The following is an 18949-nucleotide window of genomic DNA, read 5'->3' as shown; positions in this document are numbered from 1 at the left end:
TGTTAAGTTCCTAGTCATTGCCTTCTTATGACAAAAAGATGATGGATCATATCTCATTTCATTCATTAGTTACACAAAAAACGTCAAATGGAGGAAATACGTATGAGCGAGGTACACTCAAACCTGTTAAAGGTCTCACAATGAGCTATCAGAAAGTTAGGAATTGATGACAGCTCCCTATGTACCAGTGCCATTGAGAACTGGAAGAAGATATCAAGCTAATTACAGCATGCACAGTGATGTTTACACAGGAATTCTTACCACATTCCACATGTGAATGGATTGGGATAGACTCTAGTAACAGGTACAATGGGAAGTACCCTCTGCCATGCACTCGTGGTTTGTGGAGTATGGATGCAGACTTCCATGGCATATTATACAGACACAAAGAGCTCCAGGCTTTCAGGTGAGTGGCAATGCTGAAACACTGAGACATTTCAAAACTGTATTCTCGCGGATACTATCCAGCATGGTATTTCTGTCACCTTATTTCCAAAAGTCTAGAAAGTTTATAGTTTTTCATGTGAACTTTCACATTTTCTCTGTTAAAATACATAGAATTACCAGCAGAAGTTACTGCACAGCAAAAGGTATATTTGAAAGTCACACAAGTGAGAAACAAATGATAGTTAATTATCCACGTCAAACTGATGTCTTGACTAATAAAAAGTCTTGAAGTTGTGAGGGAGGTGGCATCCCACGTCCTGATAGACTACGTAAGTCCATTTACTGATTTAACATACTTCATCTAAGAGAATGGCTGAAGTAGTGATGGTAATGTACTGTATACGGGATTCTGTATTTAAAACAACTATATACTTCGAAACAGACCAGTGTAGTCAAGTAAATGTTAAATTACCAATAGAAGATTTGCAGGAACTACTTAATATGTTTCAGGAATGTGCAGGTTCTTTCTCAAAGGAAGGTCTACTTTCTAATTTACTCAGTTAAACTGAGATGCCATACGCGTGAATATGCATTTAGCAGTATTGAGCTAGAGTATGATAACGACTGACATTTTGTGTAGACCAATGTCCAGGTTTGGTTGGATGGTGATAATATGGCTGTAATGTGGAGAAGCCTACGAATGTGAACGCAGAATACTGGTTGTGCAATACCGACTGACATTTAGTGTAAAGCAATGTCTAGATTACATCTGACAGTGATAATATGGCTGTAACGTGGAGACGCGAACGACTGTAAATGCAGATTACTGGTTGTGGTACCAGACTGGTCTGTAGCATAGTCTAATATTTCCCTACGCGACTTATTAAACGCATTTTGCACTATTTAACTCACTTTTAGTCGTAAATACTAAAACTGCGGGGTAAATTTAGAAAATCTATATCAGGCAATCGACAGGTCTCCTGCGAGTATTTTGAGACATATTCACATATGTTGCACATTAACTAACAGAAATGCAGATGTGTCCAACCCAGTATGGCTAGTTTGGTGTTAATATAGGTACACAGTATGTTTCCACGAGTTCCTTGTCTCTTTTATCAGCATACATCGGCTTGTTCCACGTACCTGAAAGTTCTCCTTGAGGGGTCTACGGAACGTGATGGATGAATGAATGAAAGAAAGAAATAAAAGAATTGGGGTCCATTCTCACCTCGTCGTCCGGCGAGGAGGAGTTCATAGGTTCTTCCTTCATGGCAATACTACAAAGTGACACATCGGCCGACGACCAGAAATCTCGGGCATCAAGTTCCTTGATTCGGTTCGTGTTCCCAGGCACTGTTGATAACGGAGACTGAAACAACTGCACTTACAGCAAGACACACACACGCATTGATTAGCCTGATATGATTAATCACTCTCGGATTCACACCAGTTCACGCAACTGCTGTAACTACGAATTGTCAGTAGACGTGTAAAAGTCCGATTTAATTTTGAATTTTACCGAGAACAGTCATACACGCATCTACGCCCTAAAATATTGTCAAGCCAACGATAAGCTTAGCATTTTCTACACGTCTGCGTCTGTTGTGAAGCACTTGTTGAGGTTTTGCAACATTAAATATGTTATTGCAGTATATACTTTAATCTATACCTAGCCCACGGATTATCAAATAGCGACGATGACTCACCAGCACGAGAGATAAACAAAACTCCACTCGTTTCGAATAATTTACAAAACTCTACAACGCTATGCTACATTCAACTGTTCTCTGACCTAGGCTAAGCCTACGCATTCTGAACCCAAACATGCATAGCCAACGTCTGAAGCGAAGAAACATTGTCAGTAATATGAATGGAGACGTCAGCTCTGTTTAATTCATTTTAACTATGTAACATAGATGTCTGTTTCCGTCGGTAAATAAGTATAATAACTACCATCTGAAATATATTGTTTAATGGTTTGCTATGACGCACGACACAACGCTTGATGCTCAATCATTCGGCTTTCCGACATTGGCAACGCATCTTGTTTTTTTTTCGCTGCGCCACTAAATAGAAATTGGCGAGCAAAAATTGAAATTTTTGTAGCCATGACTGGGCTGTATGGGTCCGTAAATATTAGGCAAGACGGTATTTTTAGCTCACATAACAGCAGGAAAAACATTACCAAAGATTTCCAGTGCCACGAATATTACCAGTTTTTTTGGTAACTAAGTAAGGAAACGGTAACAGTAACAAGAATACTAAAAAAGTCCAAGCAAATTATTAAATTCATGGAACCTAAAAAGTCAAAACAAATTATGAAATTCATGGAGCGCGCGCTGCAACAAGGAGAAAGCGCTCCTGGCGGTCAGCTTGCGAACCCTGTTGACATAAGCCAGCCGATCAGTTGATTGACATCTGCTTCGGCTGACCCCCGACGTCGCTACACCAGCCCCCTTCGGGAAAGCGGAGCGCTCTTGGACGATACTGGAAGTGACGTCTCTGAAGTGTGCCGGGAAGTGAACCCGTAGTTTGGAACGCGTTTGCCGTTCAATCGGAGCCGGTGATGGTGCCGGTGGAGATTGCTGGGTGATGGCCGGAGGTTTCGCCTAATTGGGTCGCAGATATGGAGAGTGTAGAAGATGTGAAGAGTCTAGTAGGACGAACGCTGGTTTCACTCTATCAGCAGAAATGGTATCCATCTTGCCATTGTCGATGATATTAAATGTTTTGTCACCTCTACTGACGACGTGATGTGGACCATTATACGGCAGTGTGAGTGGCGGGTTGATGATCTCTACTTGCAACATTACGTGTGTATAGGATCGTAACTCACAGGGTATGAATGTTTGTGATGTACCATGGCGTGATGGTTGTCGCGGTTGGATCTATGTCAGCCTTCCCCTGAGGTGCGTGACAAATACTGGTGAATTATCATGATCCAGTGAAATTGCGTGTAGGTCCACGAACTCACCGGGAAGTCGCAGGACTTCTCCATATACCAGTTCTGCCAGTGAGGCTCCTAGATCGGCTTTATACATTTTACGTAGGCCGAGCAAAACCAGTGGTAATGCAGAGGTTCATTGTGATTCATGGCACATTAAGGCAGCTTTAAGCAATCGATGCCAACATTCAGTCATGAGATTACTGGCAGGATGGTAACTTGTTGTTGTCTGATGCACAGCGCCGCAAAATTTACGTAGTTGGGCAGATAGGTCAGATTCGAACTGCTGCCCTCTGTCCATGGTTATATGAAGCAGACAACCAAAACGGGTGATAAAGTGTGACACAAATGCAGTGGCTAGCGTCTCAGTAGAAATGTTATCTACCGGAATAGCTTCTGGACAGCGTGTGAATCGGTCTATTACTGTCAGTAGGTAACTCTGTCCTTCTGAAGGGGAAGCGGACCTATTACATCAATATGAATATGGGCAAACGGTGCTCTTGTGCCTGGAAATTTGCCCACCGGCGCAGAAACATGGCGAGAAATCTTGCTGCACTGGCACTGTACACTTGTGCGACAGTCTTTTTTTATTCCGGGTCTCACAAAACAGGTAGCTATTAGTCTAACTTTGCCTTCAGGCCAGGGTGACAAAAACTATGTAGTCTTTCGAAGGTTTGCTTGCATAGTGTGGTAGGAACGAATGGACGAGTTTCCCAGTTAGAACTTCACAATATAGCTTTGTGTTTGTAGCAGGAACGTCAATTGGCTGAAGTTGAAGGCCAGACTTGGCATCTTGTAAACAGTCTCGAAGTGCCAGGTCAGACTCCTGTGCTCGGGCTAGCTGTGCGAAATCTACAGTCTTCGTGATACTGCTCACCTGGCATAGACAATCTGCAACGACACTGTCAATTTTCGGTATATGCCGTACATCTGTAGTGAATTGTGCAATGAACTCCATTTGATTATATTGTCACGGAGAACATTTGTCTATTTTACCGAAAGGCACAGGTGAGGGGTTTACGGTCTGTAAAAGTGACAAAAACTCTAGTTTCCAGCAGTGGACAGAAATATTTAATGGACACATAAACAGCTAACAATTCACGGTTGGCTGCAGTCTATTGTTGGTGAACAGGAGATAGCTTTCGTGAAAAGAATGCGAGAGGCTGCCAGGCTCTGTCTACATATTGTTAAAAGGCAGCACCGATTGACATCTGGCTAGCGTCTACTACCAGTGCGAGAGGTGCTTCCAAAGCCGGATGTGCAAGAAGGGGTCACGCGGAGTGGCCACATGGGTAGAGGCGCCATGTCACTGACTGTGCGGCCCCTCGCACTGGAGGTTCAAGTCCTCCCTCGGGCATTGGTGTTGGAAGGCAGCAACGATTGCCGTTTGGCTAGCGTCTACTACCAGTGCGAGAGGTGCTTCCAAAGCCGGATGTGCAAGAAGGGACCACGCGGAGTGACTGTGTGGTTAGCGGCGCTGACTGCGCAGTCCCTCCCGCCGGAGGTTCGAGTCCTCCCTCGGGCATTGGTGTGTGTGTTGTTCTTATCATAGGTTAGTTTACGTTGGTTTAAGTACGAGGTGCATTCAAGTTCTAAGGCCTCCGATTTTTTTTCTAATTAACTACTCACCCGAAATCGATGAACCTGGCGTTACTTCTCGACGTAATCGCCCTGCAGACGTACACATTTTTCACAACGCTGACGTCATGATTCCATGGCAGTGGCGAAGGCTTCTTTAGGAGTCTGTTTTGACCCCTGGAAAATCGCTGAGGCAATAGCAGCACGGCTGGTGAATGTGCGGCCACAGAGAGTGTCTTTCATTGTTGGAAAAAGCCAAAAGTCACCAGGAGCCAGGTCAGGTGAGTAGGGAGCATGAGTAATCACTTCAAAGTTGTTATCACGAAGAAACTGTTGTGTAACGTTAGCTCGATGTACGGGTGCGTTGTCTTGGTGAAACAGCACACGCACAGCCCTTCCCGGACGTTTTTGTTGCAGTGCAGGAAGGAATTTGCTCTTCGAAACATTTTTGTAGGATGCACCTGTTACCGTAGTGCCCTTTGGAATGCAATGGGTAAGGATTACGCCCTCGCTGTCCCAGAACATGGACACCACCATTTTTTCAGCACTGGCGGTTACCCGAAATTTTTTTGGTGGTGGTGAATCTGTGTGCTTCCATTGAGCTGACTGGCGCTTTGTTTCTGGATTGAAAAATGGCATCCACGTCTCATCCATTGTCACAACCGACGAAAAGAAAGTCCCATTCATGCTGTCGTTGCGCATCAACATTGCTTGGCAACACGCCACACGGGCAGCCGTGTGGTCGTCTGTCAGCATTCGTGGCACCCACCTGGACGACACTTTTCGCATTTTCAGGTCGTTATGCAGGATTGTGTGCACAGAACCCACAGAAATGCCAACTCTGGAGGTGATCGGTTCAACAGTCATTCGGCGATCCCCCAAAACAATTCTCTCCACTTTCTCGATCGTGTTGTCAGACGGGCTTCTGCGAGCCTGAGGTTGTTTCGGTTTGTTGTCACACGATGTTCTGCCTTCATTAAACTGTCGCACCCACGAACGCACTTTCGACATATCCGTAACTCCATCATCACATGTCTCCTTCAACTGTCGATGAATTTCAATTGGTTTCACACCACGCAAATTCAGAAAACGAATAATTGCACGCTGTTCAAGTAAGGAAAACGTCGCCATTTTAAGTATTTAAAACAATTCTCATTCTCGCCGCTGGCGGTAAAATTCCATCTGCCGTACGGTGCTGCCATCTCTGGGACGTATTGACAACGAACGCGGCCTCATTTTAAGACAATGCACATGTTTCTATATCTTTCCAGTCCGGAGAAAAAAAATCGGAGGCCTTAGAACTTGAATGCACCTCATAGTGTCTAACTCTAGGGACCGATGACCACTGCAATTTGGTCCCATAAGAACTCGCATACATTTGAACATTTTGCAGGAAAGGCTGTGTCTGCTATACGTTTCTTGGCCCCTCTGAACACGTTTTCCATCGACTCTGTCCACAATACCGGCATTTGGCCTTTAACTTTAGGACCAGCTAAAGCTGGGGTGCCGGCTGTGGTGACCGAGCGGTTATAGGCACTTCAGTCTGGAACCGGGTGACCGCTACGGTCGCATGTTCGAATCCTGCCTCGGGCATGGATGTGTGTGATGTCCTTAGGTTAGTTAGGTTTAAGTAGTTCTACGTTCTAGGGGACTGATGAGCTAAGAAGTTAAGTCCCATAGTGCTCAGAGCCATTTTAACCATTTGAAAACTGCGGTAAGAGGGTCTTGGAATTCTGCCGCACGAGGTAGATGATGTTGGTAGAAGTTAAGGACTCCCGAGAATCGTCGCACTTCTTTAGCAGTTTCTGGCTGTGGAATATTCAATATAGCGTCTACTTTCTCCGGTAACGGCAATGACCCCTTTGACGAAATCCGGTGGCCTTAAAAGGTAACCTCTGTGTGGCCAAAAACACACTTTGAGGTGTTCAACACTACTCTGTATTCGTCAAGGCGTTTAAATGCCTCAAGCAGGTGCTGTTTGTGTTCTTCTGGGCTCTCTGAAAATATGAGTATATCATCAAGATATGCAAAACAACACTGCCAACCTTTGAAACGGAATCTATAAATCTTTGGGGACTACTGAAGAAAGGGATACAACGCGTCAGCTTTGACCAATGAAGTCATACTTTGCCAGACATGATTTATTACACAGATTTAACAGCAAAGACGAGTGTTCGTAAACAAAGGAATGCAGGACAGAGAAAAAAGATGATAGACATGTTCAACATGCATTAATATTTCGAACATAATGTTAAGTATATCGCTTGTTTGAGTCCTAATACTTCTGTTCAAAAAATGGTTCAAATGGCTCTGAGCACTATGGGACTTAACATATGAGGTCATTAGTCCCCTAGAACTTAGAAGAACTTCAACCTAACTAACCTAAGGACATCACACACATCCATGCCCGAGGCAGGATTCGAACCTGCGACCGTAGCGGTCGTGCGGTTCCACACTGTAGCGCCTAGAACCGAACGGCCACTCCGGCCGGCCTAATACGTCTGTAAAAAATAAAGAAAAAAAGGGATAGAAGTAACGTTAGCATGTAACAGTTCAGATGATATTTAAATGAGTTGTATCTTGAATTGCAGTCGATCTGTATAGGTTAGCTGCAGTAAAGGATACACATTTAACGTACGTAGATTTCTTCGTTTTCATTAGCATTGGTATCCTATTCTTCAGTCGACCTATATTGGTCACATGAAGTACGGGATACAACTGTTACAGCTGTTGCTTGTTTGGCCTCTGTTACTACCACCATTCTGTTCTTATATAGATATTATTACTAGCGAATGCGAAAAGATATACATACATAATATTTGTATCCCGTACTTCAGTTGACCTATATAGTCAACTGAAGACTAGGAAACTAGTGCTAACGAAAACGAAGAAATCGACGTACAAAATATTGGCATCCTGTACCTTAGTTGTACTACGCAAAGGCGAAAAAAAGACAGACATAGAATTTGTATCCCATACTTCATTTAAACTCTATAGGTAAAGTGAAGTATGGGATAGAACTTTTTTGCTTTCGATACTAATACTATGGACTGAAAACTATGATGGTCTTGCTGTCGACAACAGTAAATTTTGTATCCTTTTCTTCAGTTGAACTATAGGGGTCAACAGAAGAACAGGATACTAGTGCTAGCGTAGGCGAAAAATAACGACACACATAACATTTGTATCCTGTTCTTCAGCTGATCTGTGTAGGTAAATTATACCAATGTTACGTATGTCGCTTTTTTCGTCTAGCTAGCACCAGTATCCCGTACTTCAGTTGACCTGTATATGTCGACCGAAGTTCGGGATAGAAATTTTATGTATCAGTAGTGCTAGTATAGACTCGAAAAAATCGTAGTGATACTAGTACTAGGAATGAGGAAAAGAACAACAACTGCAAAATTTGTATTCTGTGCTGCAGCTGACAAACCGGTACTTAACGCAGAAGAATATACTACGACAAAGAACTATATCAAAATAGACCAATTCAGTACAACATAAAAATAAAAGACTAAACTTACCATACACCAACTCCTCCGCAAAAAATCAAAGCTCGCGTTTAAAGAAGCCAAGAAAAATCACACACCCACATACACAAGAAACACAACATCACAAAAAACCACACATACGCACAAACATTGGCAAGAGAGACGTGCAGTAGCTCACTACGAGCTTTTGTTGAAACTTCGAGAATATATCTCCACCGAGGAGTCGAGCAGTATATTGCTCCCTCCTACATATGTCTCGCGAAGTGATCATGAGGACAAAATCAGAGAGATTAGAGCCCACACAGAGGCATACCGACAATCTTTCTTTCCACGAACAATACGAGACTGGAATAGAAGGTAGAACCGATAGAGGTACTCAAGGTACCCTCCGCCACACACCGTCAAGTGGCTTGCCGAGTATGGATGTAGCTACATACAAATATATAAACCCAGAAGTTTACATCAACGAAATGAAGTAAAATTAATCAAAAAATATTCACAGAAGAAAAATGATGAATGATGGGTCAACCCCAAAAAATCCAAATCAATATTTTAACAATCCCGACCAAACCCACGCTTTTCCTTAATTATCAATCCACCCCCACCCCCCAACCACCGTCCCAACCTGAAATTAACCAACAAATTTTGGAGGATACATTTGCGCAACACGTTTAAGGAAACACTTAAACGGGAATAAGTATCGGGAACTCGACACCTCCATGAATATTCATCTAAATGGCTCTGTAATGTCGATACATGTCGTTTCCCCCTCCCTACAACAGATCTTATGGCTGACCAACAATCTTCTATACTATTAGTATAAGCCCCAGTTGATGAAGATCTGAATTCAATATTATGATTGACGACAAGATGCTGAAAACCCCTATACCTCAAATCCATATATGAAGAAAAACCATCGGAAATAACTAAAGTACCCTCTGCAACATGACCTTCAATTTATTTCACCAACACTTTCTTCGATTAGGAACTACATTAAAAACTGCACCATCACATTCTGGATCTGAAACTACAGACCCCCAAACCCATAATCCCACCGCAGGTTCCCCCCTGTTGTACTTGGTTTTGCCAAAGTGAGACTCATCGATTTCGACTATAAAATCCGCTCCCCCAAAGGGCTCCCACACTTTATGTATTCCCCACAAACTCCCTTACAAAACATCTACATCTACATTTATACTCTGCAAGCCACCCAACGGTGTGTGGCGGAGGGCACTTTACGTGCCATTGTCATTACCTCCCTTTCCTGTTCCAGTCGCGTACGGTTCGCGGGAAGAACGATTGGCGGAAAGCCTCCGTGCGTGCTCGAATCTCTCTAATTTTACATTCGTGATCTCCTCGGGAGGTATAACTAGGGGGAAGCAATATATTCGATACCTCATTCAGAAAAGCACCCTCTCGAAACCAAGACAGCAAGCTACACCGCGATGCAGAGCGCTTCTCTTGCAGAGTCTGCGACTTGAGTTTGTTAAACATCTCCGTAACGCTATCACGGTTAGCAAATAACCCTGTGACGAAACGCGCCGCTCTATCTCCTCTGTCAACCCGACCTGGTACGGATCCCACATTGATGAGCAGTACCCAAGCATAGGTCGAACGAGTGCTTTGTAAGCCACCTTCTTTGTTGATGCACTACATTTTTCTAAGGACTCTCCCAATAAATCTCAACCTGGCACCTGCCTTACCAACAATTAATTTTCCATGATCATTCCACTTCAAATCGTTCCGTACGCATACTCCCAGATATTTTACAGAAGTATCTGGTACCAGTGTTTGTTCTGCTATCATACAATCATACGATAAAGGATCCTTCTTTCTATGTATTCGCAATACGTTACATTTGTCTATGTTAAGGGTCAGTTGCCACTCCCTGCACCAAGTGCCTATCCGCTGCAGATCTTCCTACATTTCACTGCAATTTTCTAATGCTGCAACTTCTCTGTATACTACAGCATCATCCGCGAAAAGCCGCATGGAACTTCCGACACTATATACTAGGTCATTTATATAAATTGTGAAAAGCAATGGTCCCATAACACTCCCCTGTGGCACGCCAGAGTTTACCTTAACGTCTGTAGACGTCTCTCCATTGAGAACAACATGCTGTGTTCTATTTGCTAAAAACTCTTCAATCCAGCCACACAGCTGGTCTGACATTCTGTAGGCTCTTACTTTGTTTATCAGGCGACAGTGCGGAACTGTATCGAATGCCTTCCGGAAGTCAAGGAAAATGGCATCTACCTGGGAGCCTGTATCTAATATTTTCTGGGTCTCATGAACAAATAAAGCGAGTTGGGTCTCACACGATCGCTGTTTCCGGAATCCATGTTGATTCCTACATAGTAGATTCTGGGTTTCCAAAAACGACATGATACTCGAGCAAAAAACATGTTCTAAAATTCTACAACAGATCGACGTCAGAGATATAGGTCTATAGTTTTGCGCATCTGCTCGATGACCCTTCTTGAAGACTGGGACTACCTGTGCTCTTTTCCAATCATTTGGAACCTTCCGTTTCTCTAGAGACTTGCGGTAAACGGCTGTTAGAAGGGGGATAAGTTCTTTCGCATATTCTGTGTAGAATCGAATTGGTATCCCGTCAGATCCAGTGAACTTTCTTCTGTTGAGTGATTTCAGTTGCTTTTCCATTCCTTGGACACTTATTTCGATGTCAGCCATTTTTTCGTTCGTGCGAGGATTTAGAGAAGGAACTGCAGTGCGGTCTTCCTGTGTGAAACAGCTTTGGAAAAAAGGTGTTTAGTATTTCAGCTTTACGCGTGTCATCCTCTGTTTCAATGCCATCATCATCCCGGAGTGTCTGGATATACTGATTTAACGTAAGACTAGGACTTCCTAGGATTTTCTGTCAAGTCGGTACATAGAATTTTGCTTTCGAATTCACTGAACGCTTCACGTATAGCCCTCCTTACGTTAACTTTGACATCGTTTAGCTTCTGTTTGTCTGAGAGGTTTTGGCTGCATTTAAATTTGCAATGAAGCTCTCTTCGCTTTCGCAGTAGTTTCCTAGCTTTGTCGTTGAACCACGGTGGGCTTTTCCCGTGCCTCACAGTTTTACTCTGCACGTACCTGTCTAAAACGCATTTTACGATTGCCTTGAACTTTTTCCATAAACACACAACATTGTCAGTGTCGGAACAGAAATTTTCGTTTTGATCTGTTAGGTAGTCTGAAATCTGCCTCCTATTAATCTTGCTAAACAGATAACCCTTCCTCCCTTTTTTTATATTCCTATTTACTTCCATATTCAGGGATGCTGCAACGGCCTTATGATCACTGATTCCCTGTTCTGCGCTTACAGAGTCGAAAAGTTCAGGTCTGTTTGTTATCAGTAGGTCCAAGATGTTATCTCCACGAGTCGGTTGTCTGTTTAATAGCTCGAGGTAATTTTCGGATAGTGCACTCAGTATAATGTCACTCGATGCTCTGTCCCTACCACCCGTCCGAAACATCTGAGTGTCCCAGTCTATGTCTGGTAAATTGAAATCTCCACCTAAAACTATAACTTGCTGAGGAAATTTATGTGAAATGTATTCCAGATTTTCTCTCAGTTATTCTGCCACATGCTGCTGAGTCGGGAGGTCGGTAAAGGGAGCCAATTATTAACCTAGCTCGGTTGTTGAGTATAACCTCCACCCATAATAATTCACAGGAACTATCCTCTTCTATTTCGCTACAGGATAAACTACTATTAACAGCGACAAAGACGTCACCACCGGTTGCATGCCATCTATCCTTTTTATATACCGTCTGTGCCTTTGTACAAATTTCGGCAGAATTTATGTCTTGCTGGAGCCAGCTTTCCGTACCTATAACGATTTCAGCTTCGCTGCTTTCTATCAGCACTTGAAGTTCCGGTACTTTGCCAACGCAGCTTCGACAGTTTACAATTACAATACCGATACCTGCTTGGTCCCCGCATGTCCTGATTTTGCACCGCACCCTTTGAGGCTGTTGCCCTTTCTGTACTTGCCCGAGACCATCTAACCTAAAAAACCGCCCAGTCCACGCCACACAACCCCTGCTACCCGTGTAGCCGCCTGCTGTGTTCAGTGGACTCCTGACCTATCCAGCGGAACCCGAAACCCCACCACCCTATGGCGCAAGTCGAGGAATCTGCAGCCCACACGGTCGCAGAACCATCTCAGCCTCTGATTCAGACCCTCCACTCGGCTCTGTACCAAAGGTCCGCAGTCAGTCCTGTCGACGATGTTGCAGATGGAGAGCTCTGCTTTCATCCCGCTACCAGTCTAAAACGGTACGCTCACTCACACGACATTCATGCTCACAAAACCAGGATACCTCAAACACCAACATTATGAGACTTTTATTATAGCCCTCAAGGCCAGCTTCGATTCCTCAAACCATGTTCCTCGTCTAATTCAGCGCCATAATCGATCGTTAATATACCTCCATATGAACAAATCTTGAGTACGACGAGCAGGTACACTTATCAGGCGCATATGTTCGCCGCACTCACGACATCGAAGGTAGTCAGCAAGAAGCCCAGACATTTGCAAAAATTGAATGGTTGCCATCATGACTACCCCCAAAGCCTGCTTTAAGTCTTCCATACTCATGGGAATAGATAAATCCATACCTATAAACGAAAATGAAAAACTAAAAATTCTTTTAAGTGGAAAAACTATTCTTCCAAATTATCTCAAACTCACTAAGACTGAAATTAAGAACCGAATGAATTGTAAAGAACCAGTTGTCTAAATCAATTCAAACGAAAAAATTCTTACGTAATGTGGTGTGCGTTCTGTAAGACCTTCGGCACACACACCATCAGATTATTTGACTTGTCGCTCTAACGAAGTAGGCGAGTGTCAGCAATATGTCTCGTGGTCTCACCGTGGCGAATTTATCTTCTGCCGTTAGGTCAGATGATAGAAATGCCACTTGCACGCTTAGAGTAGCAGATTGATGGTGACCAACATTAAACAGAACTTGATTAATTTTCACACACATTTATTAAAATAATAAAAATCGTAGATATTACGTAACTTGATTCTGGATGCTGTTTACAATTGACAATCTGAAGTTCTTTTGGTCTTGGTACGTTAATCTTATTCTCACATATCTCTGATACTTGACAAAGTGTCTATTCATTTACCTTCATGGCTATGTACAGGAATATGATAATCTTGTTAGGCGCAGACTGAAACTTGACTACAGACAAATGCAGACTGACTAATCGGAGGTCTGTACACTCGTTATAATACCTCGAGCGTTCAGGTATCACTGCGCAAGTGTGATCCGCGAGGAGAAAAGATTCTACGTTAGCAGCAATCTCATTGGCTGCGTTACATATTAATACGCGGATCGGCAGAAGCAGAATTTGGTCCACCTCTAAGGCAGCGCCATCTCGTAGTACGGAGACAGAAGAGCGCTGCACCTGCGCTGTTGTACTTAGCGGGGTGCGCTCTAGCGGGAACGTTGTGTTCGCGCTGACTATGCGGAACTATGTAGACAACACGTAATGCCTAGCACTGTCTTTTAAAACCAGACTAATTTATTTTAATTTACAGTGATGGCGCTTGTCCACAGCAGACCACCGATTTATTATCTATGGCTCGAAAGTAAATACATTAAAATCTATGACATCATTGGTCAGAGCTGACAGGTTGTATCCCGCTCTTCAGTAGACCTGATCTTTGCCATTTCTGGGCAGCATTACTCAATCCGAAAGTCATAAACAGGCATTCGAACAGTCCAAACTGTGTTATAATGGCCGTTTTTGGATTGTCTGTTTCGGCAACAGGAATCTGTGTACGAGGTGCGGCTAGGAAAAAACCGGACTGATGCTGGAAAAAACATTTATTTACAATTTCATGTTTTCTCCTTCAATGTACTCTCCTCCTCGGTCTCTACACCGCTCCATACGAATTTTCCACTGTTCATAGCAATGCTGCAGATCATTTTCGGTAAGTCCATACATTATTTCCGTCGCTTTTTCTTTTACTGCTTCAACAGTCTCAAATCTAGTTCCTTTCAAAGCTGACTTGACTTTAGGGAAAAGAAAAAAGTCACAGGGGGCCAAATCAGGTGAGTAGGGTGGATGATCTAAGATGGGAATGTTGTGTTTTGCCAAAAACGTCTGCACTGACAACGCACTGTGAGCTGGGGCACTGTCTTGGTGAAGGATCCATGACTTTTTTCTCCACAACTCGTTCCGTTTTCTCCGTACTCACTCACGTAGGGTAGCCAGGACGCTAATGTAGTAATGCTGATTCACTGTTTGTCTCTCTGGTACCCAATCAATGTGCACAATCCCTTTGATGTCAAAAAAAACAATCATCATTGCCTTGAATTTCGATTTTGACATTCGTGCTTTTTTTTTGTCGTGGAGAACCAGGAGTTTTCCAATGCATCGATTGGCGTTTAGTTTCGGGATCGTAAGTAAGAAACCACGATTCATCGCAAGTAATAACATTTTGTAAGAAGGTGGGATCACTTTCAATGTTTTCCAGGATGTCAGAACAAATCATTCTTCGGCGTTCCTTCTGTTCAATTGTGAGACACTTTGGAACCATTTTTGAACACACTTTGTTCATGTTGAAACTTTCATGAAGAATCTGCCTAACACTTTCCTTGTCAACTCCTGTTAGCTCAGACACTGCTCTGATTGTTAAATGGCGATCTTGTCGAACAAGTTTACCGATTTTTTCAATATTTGCATCAGTTTTTGCTGACAATGGTCTGCCAGTGCGAGTGTCATCGCTGGTGTCTTCGCGGCCATCTTTAAATCGTTTAAACCACTCAAACACTTGTGTTGGCGATAAACAGTCATCGCCGTACACTTGTTGTAACATTACAAACGTTTCACTTGCAGATTTTCCTAGTTTGAAACAAAATTTGATGTTAACACGCTGTTCTTTCTGTACACTCAACATTTTCCGACGCACAGACAAAACGTCAACTACTTAAAACAGACGCCACGGGCAGACTGAGTGCAGGAGGCAGATGAAACTCGAGCAGTAGGCGGAGCGAGAGTCACGTGACAGGCTACGCGACTTTCAGCCTTATTGCATTCGTTTTATTGTTTCACCAGTAGTAGTCCGGTTTTTTTCTAGCCACACCTCGTATATGCCGTTGCACAATCTAATACGCTAAATACATGTTTTCCACATGATGCGTAATTATAATATTTCAAGAGGGGAACAGGGTACCGATCCGGTATTGACCTAACATTCAAGGCTCGGTAATCACCACAAGGGCGTCATGCACCGTTCTTTTTTGGTACTAAATGGAGGGGTGGCGACTAAAACCCACTAGGCAAGCGAACGTGGCCTTCCATCAACATTGTATTAAATTCCTCCTTGGCAACAGCGTATTGGTCAGGAGCAAGACGCCTGGGTCTACACGAAATCGGAGGGCTTGCAGTAGTATTGATATAATGTACAGTATTGTGACAGACCTTTTGTGGGGCTCCAGGAGGCCTTGTGATAGCTGGGAATTGTTCTGAAGCCCAGTATACTCATCGCTCTTCGGCTTGATCAATTTGGCGTCGTATACCGCCGCAGTACGTCGGAAACCATCAGTAGATAGTCCCGTGACGTTGCCTATACAGTGGGCGTTGGCGACCCCAGGTAGCAGTCGATATGCGCTAATAAATAGGCTCAGATTATAGGCTCGGTTACGTCCGCCACTGTGAAATTCCACTCCAAGGCACGCCTTAATGCCAGGTACAACTCGATGAGCTGCATTCCGTACATCGCGATGGTTGAATTATTAGCAGTGGAAAGGCAAAACGAGGTGGCTGGTCGATACTTGTGTAACTGGGTCCGTGGCAAAATACTTAAGTCGGAACCTGTGTCCACCAAAAACTTGCTCCCAGTCTTGTGATCTGTCATAAAAAGATGCAAGGACGGCGACAGACAGTCTGGAGTGATTACTTCTGATAGTCGCTTTCAGCTGAGAAAGGTACACGCCGAAGTGCACTTGTGCACCTGTTCTGCAAATTTCCCGTGGTACCAACACACGTCTGCCTGGTTTGAATCTTTCGCCACAGCAGAGTTCGCCAAGGAACGACTTCTAGTTCTTATTCGGAATCGTGGCTCAAATGGCTCTGAGCACTATGGGACTCAACTGCTGAGGTCATTAGTCCCCATTCGGAATCGTCCTCTAGTGTACCTATCAGAGAGTAGTTCGCCCATCTGATTATTCAGAGCGTCGACCTTGCTCAAGAGACGGTCGTAATCCACCCGCTTTACCACTGAGGTGCTATTACACGATATCCTAATTTCAGGGCAGGAGGTTGGTTCGATGTCGTCTTGAATTCGATCCGCCGGAGCCCTATTCTGTATCTTTCCGCCATTTTGCGATCGTTTCGGTACTCGTGCGCACCGAACGGTCTTGTTTTTGAAATGGAGCCCCAACGTTATTCAGTAAGCATTTCGAAAGCGATGTCGAACGGTCCCAGCGAACCGAAACGCTGTTGTCATTTCTCTTTGCGCCAACCAATGAAAAGCAATCCACGCATGCGCAGTGCAGCGTCACAGTGGCACGAACTCGAAGCGGCTAGCAGCCGACATAGGCATGCCATTCTTCACAGTACCAAAAAGTGTTGTTAGAGTACGTAATACTGTTCAAGTTTCACTGACCACCTGTTTCCATGAATGAATGATAACGACAGAATATTGATTGTGTTCTGGAAACCGTTGCAAATGTCACATTATGTCATTTTATTCTCGTTCACATCGACGTCTTGTTTTGGATTTTAGGTTTCGGAATATGACTTAGGAATGGAGTGTAGTACCACATTGTACAATCAAAATACCCAAGAAATTCGTCTTTTTTTCTGTTTTCCGTTGTTCCTTAGTTGCTTCAAAATTCATGGAGGTACATTCCGTCTATGCAACTAACTGAAGGCAGTTTGTTTATTGCCACACGCGTTTCGTTTCCTTTATTCGTGATGAGGCTTCACAAATAAAATAAGCGAAACACGTATTGGAATAAACTGTCTTCAATTAATTGCATATCTCAAAGAACCAGCAAAATTGTGTAAGAGCGTGTCAAAGAATAAGAAGATAAGTAGAATGTGGTTGTATCTCGCTTCTAGAGATCCAAATGCTGAAGCAGTCTACTTCCCCGTATGATTCATCAACGATTTAGTTCATAAAAATAAAATTTAAAAAATCGGCTTTTCGGGAGCGTGTGGCGACTGCAGCTACAGAAGTTCGTTTTAGTTTATAACATGCATCTGATGAATCAAAATGTTTCATATATGGTGGTATAGTCTGAAAATATTGGGGTGGGAACTTTTCATCTCTGTCTACTGTTGTTAAGGATTCGATAGCAGATAAATATTTGTGACAAGCTAGAATATAAAGACAATTGCTGCTAGATTCATTTGCAGTAGTATACGTTGTGCTCATATTTTCCTGTCTGATCTCACTCTCGGAAATCACTACGTATTAAAAAAAAAAAAAAGGTGAATTATTTGTGACAAGAAGTAGTGTAAATGTCACTCAGTTGTTTCACGCACAGTAATTTCATCTTTCATTTCTTGAACATATGGAAGTCACGAAATCTGAGATACTTGTTACTGAGAAAGCGCGCTCTTACGTGTAAATTACAACGAATATTTCAGAAAAATGCTTAACTTTGACGATTAACGAAGTCACGGAGTGTGTTGCATGCATGAAGAGGAAAAAAATTATTTTCGCATCCAGCTGTATACGAACCTACACCCTACCAACTTTGCTACTACAACTCATATGGTGTTGGCGGTTTATTTTTATATAATTCCATTCCAGACAGACAAAGGCTGACTTTGTTGCCGAATGATGTGTAAGCCATAAATGCATGAAATTTTGGAAGCTTTCCTCTATCAGCCCTCACAAAATTCCTTTGAACTGTTACTTAAACGTTTTAAACACGTTTCGATAGTTAATAAGTAAATCATTTGCAGAGAAGAGTACACGAAGTCACTATTATTTCAGCTAACACTCATGTAATATACATAAGCAGAGCCCATGTCTTAACACACTCCTGGAAATGGAAAAAAGAACACATTGACACCGGTGTGTCAGACCCACCATACTTGCTCCGGACACTGCGAGAGGGCTGTACAAGCAATGATCACACGCACGGCACAGCGGACACACCAGGAACCGCGGTGTTGGCCGTCGAATGGCGCTAGCTGCGCAGCATTTGTGCACCGCCGCCGTCAGTGTCAGCCAGTTTGCCGTGGCATACGGAGCTCCATCGCAGTCTTTAACACTGGTAGCATGCCACGACAGCGTGGACGTGAACCGTATGTGCAGTTGACGGACTTTGAGCGAGGGCGTATAGTGGGCATGCGGGAGGCCGGGTGGACGAACCGCCGAATTGCTCAACACGTGGGGCGTGAGGTCTCCACAGTACATCGATGTTGTCGCCAGTGGTCGGCGGAAGGTGCACGTGCCCGTCGACCTGGGACCGGACCGCAGCGACGCACGGATGCACGCCAAGACCGTAGGATCCTACGCAGTGCCGTAGGGGACCGCACCGCCACTTCCCAGCA

General features: G+C 43.7%; 1 protein-coding gene across 1 annotated transcript in view; it reads right to left on the bottom strand.

The window, feature by feature from the left end:
- Positions 1-2129, bottom strand: part of LOC124719978 (zinc finger protein 135-like) — a 65818-nt gene extending 63689 nt beyond the window's left edge. Inside the window, exons 1-2 of the mRNA XM_047245201.1 lie at positions 2094-2129; positions 1616-1756 (exon numbers count right to left, since the gene is read on the bottom strand). Coding sequence (XP_047101157.1) covers positions 1616-1657 — 42 coding nt within the window. The 5' untranslated portion in view covers positions 1658-1756; positions 2094-2129. The remainder of the gene's footprint in view (positions 1-1615; positions 1757-2093) is intronic.
- Between the last annotated feature and the right edge of the window lie 16820 nt (positions 2130-18949).

Source organism: Schistocerca piceifrons, chromosome 11, assembly GCF_021461385.2.
Source record: "Schistocerca piceifrons isolate TAMUIC-IGC-003096 chromosome 11, iqSchPice1.1, whole genome shotgun sequence".
Lineage (NCBI taxonomy): Eukaryota > Metazoa > Arthropoda > Insecta > Orthoptera > Acrididae > Schistocerca > Schistocerca piceifrons.
The sequence above is the reverse complement of the archived record's forward strand: the minus strand, read 5'-3'. Positions and strand labels throughout refer to the sequence as shown.